General features: G+C 46.7%; 1 protein-coding gene across 2 annotated transcripts in view; it reads left to right on the forward strand.

The window, feature by feature from the left end:
* FHDC1 (FH2 domain containing 1) overlaps positions 1-17,556 on the forward strand; it is a 40,711-nt gene continuing 23,155 nt past the window's right edge. Inside the window, exons 1-3 of one of the 2 annotated variants that reach the window (XM_032413019.1) lie at positions 1-242; positions 7,303-7,934; positions 17,001-17,062. In XM_032413019.1, coding sequence (XP_032268910.1) covers positions 7,440-7,934; positions 17,001-17,062 — 557 coding nt within the window. In that variant the 5' untranslated portion in view covers positions 1-242; positions 7,303-7,439. Of the gene's footprint in view, positions 243-382; positions 510-7,302; positions 7,935-17,000; positions 17,063-17,556 lie in introns of those variants that run through there. The other variant, XM_032413020.1, reaches the window with a different exon arrangement.

Genomic DNA, 17,556 nt, shown 5'->3' on the forward strand with positions numbered 1-17,556 from the left:
TGTGCGTGTGCGCAGGGAAGGGTGGCGGGGAGGTTGCGGCAGAGGCTGCTTTGTGGAAAACACTTGCAGGTTCGGAACCGGCTTGGCGCCTCCCTTTGCGGGTTACACGAGGACACCTGGCTCTTCTTCACGCTCGTACTTCTCTGTTTCCCGCCAGCCCTACTTCCTCGGGCGCCTTCGGGTGCGGGGAGCAGCGTGCCGGGTGGCGGCTTGCAGGCCCCCGGGGCCCCTGGAAGGTGAAGGTGAGCGCCGCGGCCCCGACGTTGGCGCTCGGAGGGTGGGAGGAGGGAAGGGGCCGAGCAGGAAAGGGCGTGCTGCCCTTTGCGGCAGGCGCTGGGAGCGGGCTCGTCTGCAGCATTGTTACCTGAGGCAGCGGCTGAGCCCCGCCCCGCGTCGCCCTCCCCCTCGCGGTCCCGAGCAGCCCGGGCTGCCGAGACCCGGGAAGCGGCGTTGGCGCTGGGAGACAGCGGTGGGGAGCCAGGAGCACGCGCGGGGAGCGCGGGCCGCGGGTGAGTGGGAGCCGGGCGGCCGAGGCCGGGGCGACCGCCGCTCGGGGGCCCCGGGAGCAGGACACTCCCCGGCTCCCGAGGGCCAAGGGCGGGGATCAGCCTGGACCCCGGGCTGCGGCGCCAAGTCTCGGCTGCTGCCTTCGAGCCACAGTGGGAAGGGCTGGGGAGGTTTGCGCGCTCCCTCCACACCCACTCGGGTGTCTTTGGTGCCTGCACTACCCAGGCTGCAGAGGACAGCGATCGGTCTGTTGAGGCCAAGACGCGCGGGTCTGGACCCGCGTCTGGAGAACGAGCTAGGTCACGGGCCGCCGCCCGGCTGGACCAGGGTCGGCTAGTTTAGCTCTAGCTGCTAAGATTTTTGGATAAACCGCGCCCCCACTTGATCCCCGCCCGGCCTAAGAGCGCGCCACTGGCCACCGGGGAGCCAAGACTTGCCGCTCCAGAAAGTGGGTGCGGGGTTGGCGAGGACTGCGTCGGGGTGATGCGGACCGAGGACAGGGCGGCTCTTGCTCTCGCACACTGGTCCTGGCCGTTCGAAGTTCAGATTAGAAGTTTCGCCGTCAGCTTGTAGAAGTTTGGGGAGGGAGCGGGTGGGCTGGTGGATTAGCTCCAGCCGCCGCGGTGCCCGTAGCTCGGGGACTGCGGGCTCTCCGGTTTTATCCTCCGACCAAACACCAGGAGTCTCCCCTCTATATTTTTTTTTTTTTTTGCCGGCTCTTCACGGCTCCTATCCGCTGATCCGCAGTGCGGCCTTGAGGCTTTCTCCCCCGCGCCTGGGACCCAGACCCCGGACAGCGGGGAGGTTGTCTCCGCGAAGGTTCGAGGACTGGGCAGAGCCCGGGTTGGCGAACAAGGAGATCCCCTCTTTCGCTTCCAAGCACTGAGACACCTTCCCTCTTTAGGGGGAACCGACCCGGCTTCTGGAGCTCGTGCGGCTGCTGGGCGGAGGGGCGGGTACCCTGGGAACGGCGCCGGGCCGGGGGGAGGGGGGGCGGACCCTAAGGCCGGGTCCTCCGGGAGAGGGGGCGGGGCCGGGCGACCCCCCCCCCCCGGCACGCCCAGACCCGCCCGCCCAAGGGGCCCCGGGAGGGACGAGCGTGTGCGGCGGCCGCTCCAGTCGATTCTGTTCGAGGACTGGAGGACGCTCGGCGCTCCCGGGAGGCGGAGGGCCCAGTCCTTCCCGGGCGTCGGCCCTTTCGGCCCCGCTGGTTCCCGCACGGCCCGCAGCGGCCTCTCCGCCGAGCGCGCCCTCGCCCCGCCGCGGCAGCCGCCCTGGAGCCTGCGCTGCCGTGTGGGCGTCTATCTCGGCTGCGCACCGGCGCCCGCTCCCCCACCGCCACTCCTGCCGCGGCGCAGATAAGGACGCGGCTGGAGGCTCGCGCGCGCCCGCGGGACCTCCCACTCGCGTCGCTCCTGGGGATTGGGGCGGACGCGGCGCTCCCCGAGCCCTCTGCGCGGCCGAGCCGGGGCCGTTTTGGTGAGTGGCTGGGGCGGGACACAGGACCCGGGGCTGGGGGGCGGAAGGACGCGGTGGATCGCTGGCCAGTGCAAAGACCTTGGAAAGCTACTGTGTGTTCAGACTTCTGGAAAGAAATCGTGGCCCCCGGTGCCCCCACGCCGAATTTCTTCAGGACCTGATAGTCAAACATCTGTTTGCACAGAAATTGCCCCTAATGTTCGGCCGTCTGTGACCCCCCTCTCCTGACCCACAGTTGTCTTCCTGGAATGAGTTGCGAGCGCTTCCTTCCCTCTCTCTGGAGCATCCTTGGGCGCTCCTTTGCTTTTTTTTCTTGGTTTGGGGACCTTGAGAGAAACGGAAAATGCACGTTCAGAAACCAGCGTTCTTTCTCTGCTCTCTGGGTGTTGCGCTCGGGGGCATCTGTGAAGTGTTTATGTTGTGCTGCAGATTAAGCACGCTGACTGGAGACGGTCAGGGGTTCTTTGGCTGCAGCCTGCGGTGCCAAGGTGAAGCGCTGGATGTTCCCAGCTCTGGTTCGACTGTGTGGTTGACATTCTGGGTTGAATAATCAAGAAAGATTTTGAAAGATAGGCGGTCGGGGAGGGGCCTTTCCCCAATGAATTAGTGGAAGGCAAAAATTCCGTATTTTAGAATCGCCTGTACTCTCCCCGCCCTTTTTTCTCCCGCAGATAAAAGGGCTGTGTGTTCCCCTGTCTGCTCTCCAAACCTGGCTTGCTCTGCCCATGTTTGTCATCAGAAGGGTGTGGGCCAGCCCTTCCTGCTCCCACCTCATCTGTGACACAAGTCAGAAATGAAGGGGAAAGGTTTTCTGGCGGATTTTCCTTGGCGTTTACTTTTGATTATTGTTGACCTAGAGGGTGAGTGAGCAGCTGAGCTACCGGGCCCCACTAACCCTCTTTCAGGAAAACGCTGAGCTCTGAACTGACTTTCAGGAACATGTTTTCCTCCGAAATATACTGTGAAATGAAACACATATTCTCTCTTCTTCCCTCCCGCTCACGCCCTTCATGTTTCTGACACCAAGAGCAAAGCAATGCTGGCTGTTGGGCTAGCGGGGCTTCTTTGAAGACCCTTATGAACATTCGCATTCTAAGACTTTTTGCTTGCCGATCAGCTAAAGGCTAAAGACATGACATGGTCCCAGCATCCTCCTATTAAAAATTCACATAGTTAAAAGATGCTGTGTTGAGCTATAGCCTCTCTAGAGGGTCCATCACTCAGACACACCCCTGATGGCTCATGATCAGCACTCAGGGGGCTCGAAGAGTTCTCATCTTCAGAGCCTTACAGTGGCAGCTCTACATTTTACTCAGGGCTGAACCTTTGTCAGCCTTTAGCAGCTGTCCTCCCTGCTGCTGAGGTCCCCAACCTGTAGGTGAGATGTTAAATACAAACCTGTCTCTGGGGGCGCCTGGGTGGCTCAGTTGTTAAGCATCTGCCTTCGGCTCAGGTCATGGTCCCAGGGTCCTGGGATCGAGCCCCGCATCGGGCTCCCTGCTCCGCGGGAAGCCTGCTTCTCCCTCTCCCACTCCCCCTGCTTGTGTCCCTTCTCTCGCTGTGTCTCTCTCTGTCAAATAAATAAATAAAATCTTTAAAAAAAAAAACCTGTCTCTGTCTGCCCTGGGGAGATTGATGGGACCTTTGACATTTTCCAGACAGAGCCAAGGCTAATTCCATTGTCCCTCCTGGCAGTTGGCAGCTGTGAGAAACAGCAGTGTTTTCAGGGCTGTGGCATTACCTGTGTGCTAGCACACTTGGAGAGTATGCGTTTGCATCTTTACTGTGGACCATCCCCTAGTAAATCAAATGCTCTTGTGTATCCTCTGTTTTCATATGTTATGAGACTCTGGAAAGGGTTAGAATGTCTGTCTGCACTCTCTTTTTCCTGTGTCTCTTTGACATTGGAAATCCTGCCCAAAGGGAAAGCCCTATCAAAGTCCTATTGAAGCCGGTAGTAAAGGCATTAGCATCTTAGCTAATCATTGCTGGAGAATTTATTCATTAGGAGCTGTTGGGGGCCTAGGATCCTTATTTGTTAGCCTGGGAAAAAATTAGCCAGACAACATACCAGTAACAGTGTTGTAAATTTTATTTTGTTCTTTCAACTTTTAAAAATAACTGCTTTCTCGGGGCGCCTGGGTGGCTCAGTTGGTTAAGAGACTGCCTTCGGCTCAGGTCATGATCCTGGAGTCCCTGGATCAAGTCCCGCATCGGGCTCCCTGCTCGGCAGGGAGTCTGCTTCTCCCTCTGACCCTCCCCCCTCTCATGTGCTCTCTCTCATTCTCTCTCTCTCAAATAAATAAATAAAATCTTTAAAAAAAAAAAAAATAACTGCTTTCTCTAGATGGGGCAGTGGTTAGAATTATGCCAGCCCCTAACCTAACACATGTCACTTCTTACTTTGACAAGCCTTTATCTTGTCCTTCTTCTGTGCAATGCACAATACTCAAAAAGACTTGCGTCCTTTGGAGCTTTGGTGGTACAAACTAGTGCTGGTGCACAACCTGAGTGTATGGGCTTTCTCACTCTTTAGTATCTCTGTACTTGCTGTATGAGGTTTAATGGCACATCTGTGGATGGACTTATGCCGCACTGAGTTATTGCTTTCTAGGATGGAGACTTTTTAAGGTTATCGCCATTCTTAGCAGGAATAATCTGTAAACGAGTCAGCATATCTGTAGTTGGAGGTGACTTGGAGGATTAACAACTCTTCAATACATGAGATATTTTATGTACAGAAGTATTTTAAACTATGCAAGGGTAAACTGCCAAGATTACCTGTGCAGTCTTGAAAAAGGAAGAGTTCAAATGTAACTATAAACTGTAATTGACAATGAATCATTGCTTAAGGGGTGCCAACTGTGAAAACAGCCTGGTTATGCCCCTAATGGTAATTATGAAAACTCCTTTTAAAAGCCAGTTGCATCTCAAGTGAGCTGTAAGTTGGCTTGGATAAATCATTTCAGTTTTACTTTCTAAAAAATTACTTAGTGATGATGGCTACACAACACTGCAAATGTACTTAATGTCACTGATACACAATTATAAATGGTTAAAATGGTAAAAAAAAAGAAAAATCCAGTTAGTAGCTCGCAATGCTGTCTTCTACCTGTATATAGTTTTCAAAAGTTAAATATTCAAATGTTTTATAAAAACATTTGTGCTTATAATTTATTTATTTATTTATGGGGGGGCAGAGAGAGAATCTTAAGCAGGCTCCACCACCCCTAGCACAGAGCTGGACGTGGGGCTTGATCTCACAACCCAGTGATCATGACCTGAGCCGAAATCAAGAATCGGATGCTAACTGACTGAGCCACCCAGGCGCCCCTGTTCTTATAATTTAGAGATAATATAATATATAATCACTGTGTATTGAAGAAGGACAAACTTAGTAACTTAGAAAGCAAAGAATGGGACTGTTAAAGGCATTTTTCTACCAGCCAGGAACAACTTAGCATTTTATCCATAAACCCAATACATATTTTAAAGAAAATATAACACCTGTGAAAGTAAAGAGAAATCATATATACACATGACACTGGTTATTGTTGGTAATAACGAACTATGTACCAGGCATCTTAGTACATGTATTAGCTCGTTCATTCTTATGCAAAGCAATGAAACAATATATCTTTATAGTATACATAAGGATGCTGAGACATAGGTTCAACAGCCTACCTCACCTCAGATTGCACATCTAAGTAGTAGCAAACCTGAAATCTGAGGATAAAACAGTCTATTTCTAGAGTCTCCACTCTTATTCCCAAGGCAATCCTGTCTTTTATACATGGTTCTGTGTAAGGCATTTCATAATATTTGAATTAGTGCTATCAGACAGTTTACTCCTGCACAACCCAGTATTATTTGACCACTGTGTGTCTGTAAGTGTGAGCTTTGACAGTGATGCTGTAAAAGGGTAATTACACTCAGAAGCCCAGTGTAAAAAAGCCTCTCCATGTGACCTGGAGGAAACAGTCCCCTTTTTACACTCCTACATAGTTGGGGAGCTCACTTCATCGCCTGCATGGAGTCCCTTCTACGTCCTCCGTTAATCTGGCCTTACATCTAAAGAAATGTGGTTGTTTTGACCTCTGTTTTCACATCAGGTCCATAACAACTCAGTACCAAAAACAAACATTTAAAGGCCAATAAAAACACAAGTCACCAATATAACTCAGTGACTGTGTGGATAAGGGATAGACCTGTGGCAGGTATGATGCGAGCAGCATATACTTGTGTGTATGTGTCTTCTCTGCTAATAGTATCACAGAAGAAGCTGAAGAGGTATGGGCATGAAGTTCTGATTGTTTCTGAAGAGTGGCTTAATGAGAATCTAAAATGATAGCATTGGCAGCAATGAGAGAGGTCATGGAATGGATCCCAACCTCCTAGTTTTACAAAGGGCAAAATGGAAGTCTGGGAAGGTGAAGTGACTTGTCTAAAATGTAAACAGTAGGGGCGCCCGGGTGGCTCAGTGGGTTAAGTGTCTGCCTTCGACTCAGGTCATGATCCTGAAGTCCTGGGATTGAGCCCCACATCGGGCTCCCTGCTCAGCAGAGAGTCTGCTTCTCCCTCTTACCCTCCCCCCTCTTGTGCTCTCCCTCTTTCACTCTCTCTCCCTCTCAAATAAATAAATAAAATCTTTAAAAATAAATAAAATGTAAGCAGTAAAGTTTGATTTAGAGCTACAACCTTTAATCTAAACATCTAGTATTCTTTTCTCTGTTAGCGGGGAGGCCACATCACCAAATGGAGCAGGAACATGGTGCCCCTGACTCTAGGGGAATGAGTTTGGTCGCTATTTTATCATTTCCAAATGCCCTGCCACTTCCATGCAAGGCAAAGGATACCCTTTGAGCAAGTGATTGGTAGGGGACATGTCCGTACAGGAGAAAGGCAGGGTCGTCCACTAATACCTAATGCTTCAGCCATTTGGGTAATTTCCCTAGGGGTTGGGTATCCATTGCCCAAAGAAAATGAGCCAGTTAGTGAATAAGTAGTTTATTCATAAACTGAGCAATACTTGCTGAACCTATAGCAGGTTCTCAGTCAATATGTGTTTTATTGATTAATGGAAGGTTTCCAAGTTGGGTTTGTTGGCTGCTCCTTTGGCAGCATTTCCAAGCAGTAAAATTTTGTTTGGTTCACATTTAGAAAAATATCAGTCCCATTTTTTGCTCTTTTGGATGTGTTTCCTCTCATTGATTGTAATACCCAGCCACTCCAGGAGGACTGGCATGAGGCTCTGAAGGGAATAGCTAGCATTCAGATGTTTTCCTGTACCGATTTCAAGTTGTTTTATCTCTGTAGGTTTGGAAGATGACACACAGCACAGTTGCCTTTTTCTCTGGCAGCCGACCAGCGAGTGAAAAAGTATGACACAAGTTTGATGTTTGTGTCTGCTTCCCCAAGGCCAAGAAATTATCTCCTTAGAAGGCAACAGTACTATGCATGTTATGAATTGTGTCTCCTTGGTCAGCGATAAAGAAAATGGGACTACCACCGCGGCAGCCGGATTCATGATCGGGCAGACAGCACCGACACCCCCTCCTCCTCCTCCTCCTCCTCCCCCTCCACCATGTCCATATTCAGGGGAGGGATTTCCTCCCTCTACTCCTCCTCCCCACCCACCGCCACTCCCCGGGGGGCCTCCGCTCCCGCCTCCCCCTCCAGGACTACCCCCAGCTTCTCCCATGAACGGCTACAGCCACCTTGGTAAGAAAAAGCGGATGAGAAGCTTTTTTTGGAAGACCATTCCAGAGGAGCAAGTTCGCGGCAAAACCAACATCTGGACTTTGGCCGCTAGGCAGCAGCATCACTACCAAATTGATACAAAGACCATCGAGGAACTCTTTGGGCAGCAAGAAGATACTACTACCAGGTCTTCCCTTTCTAGGAGAGGAGGGACTTTAAATTCATCCTTCAGGGATGCTAGGGAAGAGGTAAGAACGGATCGGATCAGGGAGGGATAATCCTCCCCACGCTGCATTGTTTTGTGTTTGGAAGGGTGTGTACATTTCAGAACTTGCTAAAGCACTGAGAAGTAAGATAATGTAAGTGTGTGTGCTCTGGAAATGATAGAAAGGGCCTTACATGATGAGCCTGAGCTGACTAGCAGAAAAGTGTACGAAGCATGCATGCCACATCCTCCCAGACATCCCGGTGGATTATGACCTCACGCTGAGAACATGCTATGTGGGGCCATCGTTCTCTGGCCTCTCAGCACTGCCCTGTCTCCAGCAACATCTGCTGCGGTTTCCCCTGGTGGAGCAGTTCTGCCGAAGTCCACGTTATTAGTCTCTGTCGAAACAAAAACCTGAGTTCCTGAACTCAGCTAAGTGAGATTAACTGGAGCTTTCTGAGACAAAATGCCCTTTGTTAAAGACACCCTTAACTAATATGCATCCTGAAGATTTTATCCCTATTTTTCCCTCTAGTTTTCCTTCCCTAAGTGTTAGGAGAGAGCCTTCATTCCTCTAAAGTGTGGCCATTGTGGAATAGAGATTTCCAGAGAGTTTAAAGCATAAAGCTAGTTTTAGGATTTTCTAGCAAGCATATTGCCAGTTAGCAATAAATGTCTTACACTGAGAACAAAGTAAAGCTGGCAGGTTATAAGAAGTTCACTGAAAGCATGGCTTCAGAGCTACCAATTACCATATATTATAGAAACTGAGTTAAAAATTGCATTTGAAAGTACTCTGTTTAGAAACAAAGTAAATTGAGAAACCTCTGCTTGCTAGCAGAAGTACTGAGGAAACTAGAGATTGAAAGGAAGGAATGTTGCCCACCAAAAAGAAAAAGTGGAGGGGGGGCAACAAATGTATCATTTTTTAAATCTATTCTACAGAAGCAGAGAATATAGGTCAAAGATGGAGTGACTCAGGTAAGAGAGTGGTCAGGGCTCAGGGATGAGGTAGCAGCTCTCTGCATAATTGAATTCTCAAGCCCACACTATTGACCTCTTTTCTCTGTCTGGCTCAGGAGCAGGTTAACTTCTCTCCATGGATTCACTTGGGGGTCCTTGAAATTGGTGGTATGGTCCCCTTTTGAAATAGCCAATAGTCTGTGAACTATAAAATGCGGAGAATACTGGGATTAGAATTAAGTGTGAACTGTGAAATAAATCTGAGAGGAAGTCTTCAGGACAACCCCTCGGCCCTACCCTGCTGAACTTGGACTTTTCCTGTTCTTCCCTTTCTGCAGAGCCCTTTTATTTCTTAGCGGATCCTTTTAATATTGGAAGGAGCAAAAAGTCACTTCCTTAGTATCCTGGCCTTCGCCCCAGCTTCCAGCAGAGACCCCTTGATGTACAGTAGGGCGTTTCTCACCATTGTGTCCTAGTTCCCCCTACTTCATTTCAAGAATTTTGAAGGAAAGAGTGGATGGGTACAGTGGGAAATTGAGCGCACCTCTCAAGGAACCACCCATAACAACCAGAAGGGGGTCTAGCTTACCATGCTACTAGGGAAGCAGCTACCAGGTTAGAATGCGTGGCCTCCTTTATAGATTGGAGACACTTATTTTGGCGAACGATAATTCAAGGGGCTACAAGGAGCTTGCAGCTTTATGTCTGCTAATTCAAAAGCAGGTAAGAAGCACTCAGAGAGGGAGGGAAGTAGCAGGGGGTGTGGCATCTTGCCCCAACTACAGCCGAAGCAGAAATGTCCATGTCTAGGCCACATCTGAGTTTCAGGAATAAAAAGAGTCTTCCCCTCATCTCTCTCTACCCCCTCACCCTAGATAAGTCTTTACTTTTTCTTTTTTCCTTTCACTTAAAAAATACCTGGAACCAAATAATTATTATTTTTAATTGTGATAAAATACACATTACATTTACCATCTTAACCGTTTGTAAATGTACTGGTCAGTGTCATGAAGAGCACTCACATCGTCCTACAGCCATCACCACCACGCACCCACTGAAATCTCCCTGTCTTGCAAAATTGCAACTCTGGACCCACTCAGTCATAACTCCCCATTCCCTCCTTCCCTCAGCCCCTGTCAACCACCCTTCTACTTTCTGTCTCTAAGAATTTAACCACTCTATGTGCCTTATGTAAGTGGAATCATATAGTATTTGTCTTTTTGTGATTGGAGCATTTCAGTTTGCATAATGTCATTAAGGTTCACCCATGTAGTATGTGTCAGAATTTTAAGGCTGAATGATATTCCATTGTATATTTGTACCACATTTTGTTGATCTAGTCATCCATCGACGGATATTTGGGCTGCCTCCACCTTTTGGCTATTGTGAATATGGGTGTGTGAATATTTTTAACACTTATAGGTCCTAATCTGAGAGAAGCTGCTAGAAAGAAAAATTAAATCACCATGACTGTGTGTCATAAGATAATCTAACTTTTCAACTCTTTAGTACTCAGGTAGGATAAATAGGTTAGGTGGATGGATTTAAGTGTATATTAGGCAATATTGTCACATAACAGAGGGTTATCCAGAATTATTTTCAATTTCTCAGGCTATCTCCAACATGGCTAGAAGTATTTTATATATATATATATATATTTTTTTTTTTTTTTTTCCGGTAAAAGAATACAGTACATGCTATTTTCTTCCCTCATTAGACTTTCTTCTAAGAAAATTACAACTCAGCAGAGTGATAGTTTCACAAGGTCCGGTAATAAGTCTTCAGTTTACTCAGAAGGAGTAAATGGAATCCAGGGTTGAAAGCACTAGTTCTCACCACCTGTCTGCGTGGAGTGGAGAATACACTAAACAGCATGTTTGGCAGAGGGACCCATCCTGAGCCTGAACACCGTCCATAATTCCAGAGGTTCAAACATGTCAGGGATCAGATAATGTCCTCTTGAAATACAATAACCTCCTGCAGAAATGGCCTGCCATTATGCGGTTGGCTCCTACTTTAAAGCGCTTATAAAGCATTACAAATTAGTTTTATTATATTCCAGACAAAGAAGTTGCTGGAAGATAAGGAAGTGCTGGGTTCAGGAATGGCTGAATTTAGGAAGAACAACACTCAAAAAAGTAAATTAGAACATTTAGTAAGGGGGAAGGGAGGAAAGGTTATGAAATATTATAATCCTTGTGTTTTTGTTACCTAAAAATTAACTTGAGGAGGCTACAAATGTTACAATAGTAATTAAACCGTAATAAAGTAATTAGAAATAACAAAAATATATTACTGGGGATAATAATAAAAAGAGCTCTTTGCGGAGTTCACTGACCTCATCCCTGAGAAGTTCCCTGTCACCACTGCTCCCCAACCCCCTCAGAGTATTGCTCACACTGGTGGGTTGGGTCTGTACTTGTCTCCCTCTAGAATCTGAAATGCTCTTAAAGGGTGGGACAGTCTTAGCCAGTTGGTATCCTCCAAAGTAAATTAAAGGTAATTGAGCTGACAGAACTGAACCAAGGGGGCAAAGGGAGTACTTATCAGTATGATAGATCAATATGATCAAAATTGGGATTGACAAAACACAAGATGAATGAGGCCTGAGGATGTATTATAAAAACAAGGTGACTACAGTTGATAACACTGTGTTGGATAATTGAAATTTGCTAAGAGAGTAGAACTTAAATGCTCTCACTGAAAAGGAGGAAACCAAGATAACATGAGGTGAGGGGAGGGGAATCCTTCCACCATGTTTACATATAGCAAATAAGCATGATGCACACCTTAAATATCTTACAATTTTATTTGTTAATTATACCTCAATAAAAGTGAAATAAAAAAGGAAAAAGAAAACACATGAGATCAATATAATGTCTGTAGTAATCTTTACAATTAACAATAATACTATATAAGAAATAACTAAAATTGCTTATTAGGAAAAGAGAGAGGAAAAAAGGAAGGATGGAAGGAAGATTGCTTTTATAAATTTCTGAGAAATAATATTCTCCCACACTAATTCAGGTTATCGGTTATTCTTTCTCAACTTTTGTTATGTTCTCAGTATCTTCTAGAATTCTGGGCATGCTCAATCCAGAACTACAGAACTAGATGAGTATTTGAAATACATTTGAAAGAAAAAAAAAAAAAAAACTTCAACTGGGTTTTTATTTTTTTCCCCCAAACCCAGGCTGGAACATTTCCCAATTGGCAGCCAACCAAAAATAAAAAGAAAATGAAAATGGGAAAAAAAAAAAACCAAAAAACATCAAAACCCAAAAGCTATGTCTATATAGGAGGGTACGGGAAGATTTTTTAAGTTTTGCTTTTCCAAATTTGATGTAACATTGAAATAAGCACTACTTAGTGGTACTTAAGCAGTCCAGGAAGCCCTCTTTGGCATATTGAAACAAAAGTGGTTTAACAATTTCTTCTTCTATCTTGAGGACATGATGCTAAGTGAAATAAATCAGTTGCAGAAGGACAAATACTGTATGATTCCATTGATGTGAGGCTCCCCAGAATAGTCACATTCTTAGAGGCGGAAAGTAGAAGGGTGGTTGGCAGGGGCTGAAGGAAGGAGGGAATGGGGAGTTATGACTTAATGGGTACAGAGTTGCAATTTTGCAAGAGGGCAAGAGTTCTGTGGGTGTATGGTGGTGACAGTTGTACCACAGTGTGAGTGCTTTTCATGACACTGACCATTTACAAATGGTTCAGGAAGGGGGGTCCTGGCTGGCTCAGTTGGTAGCATATGCGACTCTTGATCTCGGGGTCATGAGTTGGAGCCCTACGTTGGGGGTAGAGATTACTTTACAAAAAAATGGTCGGGGTGCCTGGGTGGCTCAGTCGGTTAAGCGTCTGCCTTCAGCTCAGGTCATGGTCCCAGGATCCTGGGATCGAGCCCCACATCGGGCTCCCTGCTCCACGGCAAGCCTGCTTCTCCCTCTCCCACTCCCCCTGCTTGTGTTCCCTCTCTTGCTGTGTCTCTCTCTGTCAAATAAATAAATAACATCTGTAAACAAACAAAACGGTTAAGATGGTAAATGTTAACGTGTATTTTACCACAACTAAAATGCAAAAGCTGTTTCTTCCTTGGAAGAATATGGGAGGCAGATTGTGTAGGGGATTGCTCATAGATGAATGTACAGGAATTGTAGAAGAAACGAGGAGTGCTTAGAGTTGTGGTGGAGCCAGCCACAGCCTCTCCCAAGTGCTGTGGTCTCAGTGCTTCAGAGGGAGGCAGAAGGACCCTGGCCAGCCTCGCAGTCTGTGGGGACCCTGTTTCTCTAGCAGCGCCCGCCTCACATCCTAGTGGGAAGTCCTCAGTCGAGCATATGGCCTTGTATTTCATTCCCTCGTTCTCCAGGGCTGGCGTAACTCTTCAGTGGGCCTTTGATGGGAAAGCCCGTGAGCTCTACAGTAACCTGGCTGTCCCTGTTGTGACAGGCCCTGACTTCAGTGGGGATCCTGCCCCCCTATCCTGCGGTGCCCAGAAAAGTAGATTTTTGTGGGTTGGAACTGGGGGGCAGGGAGGGAGCCGGGTTAGTTCATCCTTGTTCCTGAGGCTGGCTTTTGCAGCCTGCTCTGGATGATTCCAGAACACCGCCCAGTCCCCCACGCAGGGGTTCCTGAATTGCCCTGCTTTGAGATGGCAAGCATTTGGGGAGTAAGATAAGCTAATTTGCATGTGAAACGATAACCTGCTTTAAAAGACTTTAACAAATGCAGTGTTACGCTGCTTTAGAAGGATCGAGTGTGACAGCCTGTGAGGAGGAGCCTGCTCGTGCACTAGGCAAATCTGAGGATGCCAGGAGAAGAGTGGGACTGTCCCTGGAACGCTGTCAGTTTTCCTGCTGTTTGGATGAGGCTCTGGGCTTTGTTTGCCCTGTAAGGTGCTTGGGGATGGCCAGCCCAGGTTTTTCCTTCAGAGTATTGCTGAATTCTCTTAAATTCCTTTTTAAGATTTTATTTATTTATTTTTTTGTCAGAGAAAGCGCGAGAACAAGCAGGGGGAGCGGCAGGCAGAGGGAAGGGGGGAAGCAGGCTCCCCACTGAGCAGGGAGCCCATGCAGATGCGGGGCTCTGCGGGGGCTCGATCCCAGGACCCTGGGATCATGACCTGAGCTGAAGGCAGACGCTTAACCGACTGAGCCACCCAGGCGCCCCTCTCTTAAGTTGGTGGCCAGTTTCTGAAGCTTTGCTTCACGCGGCGGAGGCAGCCGCTACCCCAGGCTGTGGCTTCTCCCCTGTGTCAGGGGCATGATGGCAGCTCCTGAAGGCTGTCTCAGCTGTGAGAACATGATTTCTATCCATCATCCCACACAGACAGCCCTGGAATCACTAGGGGACTTGGCCAGGCCCTGTGGATGGCTTTCTATAGATCTGCCCCCATTCCTTGAGTGGATACCAGCCCGAGGCTGGTGGGAGAACATTGCCGCTTGTCTATACCCTAGCAATATTAAAACTCACAGGAACTAGAGAAGGAACCCGAGAGACCCAGGCTAGCATTTCAGGTCTCGTGTTGCTTTGGGAACCGGATAACATGACATCGCTGAGGCTTGGTTTCCTTATCTGTCAAATAGGAATAATAAGAATAATTTCTCGATCACTTTTCCAGGGGCACCAAGTGTCAGGGGGTTAGGGGTGGAGCTTGGAGTTGGGGGCAGGAGAGGGTGCTGCCATCCAGGGTCAAATAGAGCAAGAGGTGGTGATTTAATGCGAGAAATAGAAAAGAAGTTTTTTCCTCATTCTGGGTAGAAGTGAATGCCAAGGAAGTTCTTTGGATATGTATATCGCTATATCAATATACATGTTCTTACTTGTGGCTTTTTTTTTTTTTTTTAAAGATTTTTTATTTATTTATTTGAGAGAGAATGAGAGACAGAGAGCACGAGAGGGAAGAGGGTCAGAGGGAGAAGCAGACCCCCTGCTGAGCAGGGAGCCCGATGTGGGACTCGATCCCGGGACTCCAGGATCACGACCTGAGCTGAAGGCAGTCGCTTAACCAACTGAGCCACCCAGGCGCCCTACTTGTGGCTTTTTAATTGATGAATTATACACTTGTTTTCTGTCGTACTAAATTTAGATTCCTCTGTTTCCTATGAGCTTTCCTCTTTAAAGGGTGTTAGGTTTGACAGGTTTTATTCTCTCCCCATCTTCTCCCCTCCGTTCACGCTGAACTTGAACTGCATCCCTGGGTAGGATTCCAATAAGGAGCCTGCCCTGTTTGCTTGTGAGTTTATTTTATGGCTGATAGGTGATTGCACGAACATGAAATAGACCTCTAGGATAGTAAATAATGTGATTGTTTAAGATTAACCTTCAAAAGAAGACAGCCATACTCTTGTAAAAATTTAACCTTATAGCCAGGAAGTGCCATTAAATTTGGTTAACAGTTCTTACTGCAGCTTATAAACTTACAAGCAGGCCTAGAGAACAGGAACTTAATCTGAAACCTGATTCGCTTTTGTTCACAAATGAATCACATACATTTGGAAAGGAAGAGAATCATAACAACATTCCTGTTTTAGCTAGTCTCCCTTTACCAAAAAACAGATGAGAAAAAACCTGTGGCAGTTTTAAGGTGATCTTTCCTCCATGCATCTTGGATGTTCCCTTCCAGAGAAATGGCTTCTGTATGTATGTTTGTATTTATTTATTTATTTATTAAGATTTTATTTATTTGAGAGAGTGAGAATGAGAGAGAGAGCACAAGGGGGGTAAGGGGTAGAGGAAAAAGCAGACTCCCTGCTGAGCAGGGAGCCCAATGCTGGGCTCATTCCTGGAACCCTGGGGTCATGACCTGAGCTGAAGGCAGACACTTAATCGACTGAGCCACCCAGACGCCCCGGCTTCTGTATTTAATAACAACATCCTCCCCACCCCCTGCCCAAAAAAGGTTCTGTCTAATTTCTAGTCTGATAAAACCCTGCCCAGTTACTAATTTTGAACAGGTAAAACCTATTGCAGCCCAAATCTGGGTTTTGACAGTATATTAGAATGGTACCATATTTCATTAAATCAAAGCTGCTGTGCATTGTCAGATACATCCTGATTGTAGAGATGTTAATGTGCATCTTAGACTTGGTGAAATACAGCACAAGAGTTTTCCTTTTTAAATTCCAAGTAAATTGGGCGCCTGGGTGGCTCAGTCGTTAAGCGTCTGCCTTCAGCTCAGGTCATGATCCCAGAGTCCTGGGATCGAGCCCCGCATCGGGCTCCCTGCTCAGCAGGAAGCCTGCTTCTCCCTCTCCCACTCCCCCTGCGTGTGTTCCCTCTCTCGCTGTGTCTCTCTCTGTCAAATAAATAAAATCTTTAAAAATAAATAAATAAATAAATTCCAAGTAAATAAAACGTAGGAAACTTTCTTACCCCCTGAAGGACGATATATGAAGGACATATATTCTTTCTCAATGAAAAGAAATTTATCTTTTAGAAAAAAATTAATTTTATTACATTTCTTAAAATAACAGTACTGGTCCTTCTACATCCCTAAAGCAGAGCTTGGGACTCTGCAATATCTTGAGTTATTTTTTGCTTTCTTAGTTCAACTCTCATATAATCTAGCTATGCTAACACACCTGTTTTTCAAATTTGGGCTTTTAAATGAAGGCTATATTATTCTAAGAGGAAATAGCTAAATTAAAAAAATTTTAATATACATTGTTCATTAAAAATTATGTAAGATTAGGGGCACCTAGGTGGCTCAGTTGGTTAAGTATCTGACTCTTGGTTTCAGCTCAGGTCATGATGTCAGGGTCTTGAAATCAAGCCTGGAGTCAGGCTCTGCCCTAAACATGGAGCCTTCTTAGGATTCTCTCTCTCCCTCTGCCCCTCCCCCAGCTCATGCACACACACCTTCTCTCTCTCTCAAAAAAAAAAAAAAAAGTTACATAAGATTAAAATAGATATGTATAGTTATTATAGTTAAGTAAATAGATCATTGTAGGAAGTTTGGGGAGATGATAATATTTTAATATTTGCAAAACTGTGTTAGGTATATCGATTAATAACCAGATTTACATATTGGAAGTTATTCTCTTATAAATTAGTGTTGTATTTTGATAGGTTTTAATTCTCTTCTTCCCTCCAAGTCTTCTAATTTGTAATAGCCTTATGTGTGTCTGGTTTTTTCCAGATTACTGTCTTGGATGCAAAACGGAGCATGAACATTGGGATATTTCTTAAGCAATTTAAGAAGTAAGGTTTTTGCACGCATTTGCAACTTTAGGCATATCCATGCTGTCAGCATCAGTCTGTGGGTGTGGCTGAGCTGAAAATTCAGCTCCTAATATGAGCAAAAGCCATTCCTCATCCCTACCTATCCTCCTCCGGCACACAGCGTGATGAGTGTGCAAGCGCCTGTCGCTCTCTGCTGTTTTCCTGCGTGAAAGCATACCCTGCGTGAAGGCTTGAAGTACAGGCAGAGTTGCCTCAGAGTGTCTGCTCAAGCCTGTCATGCCAGGGAATTTATAAATTCATCTGTAATGTTGCCCCTCAGTGGAGGGTGGACTGGTCAGAAGACAGTGGTGAAATGCCAGTATTCTAAAGTGGAAAGGAGAGGCTCTCCAGAGTTCCATGTGACCAAAGGGGATTGCTTTTGTTCTTCCAGAGAAGACTCCCGTGGTTGCTGCCACTTTCAGCTTTTCTGGGATGCCCAAGGATGGGCTTCTGGGTGAACAGGCCTCCGGGTG

The sequence above is a fragment of the Phoca vitulina genome, unplaced genomic scaffold, assembly GCF_004348235.1.
Source record: "Phoca vitulina isolate PV1807 unplaced genomic scaffold, GSC_HSeal_1.0 scaffold14, whole genome shotgun sequence".
Lineage (NCBI taxonomy): Eukaryota > Metazoa > Chordata > Mammalia > Carnivora > Phocidae > Phoca > Phoca vitulina.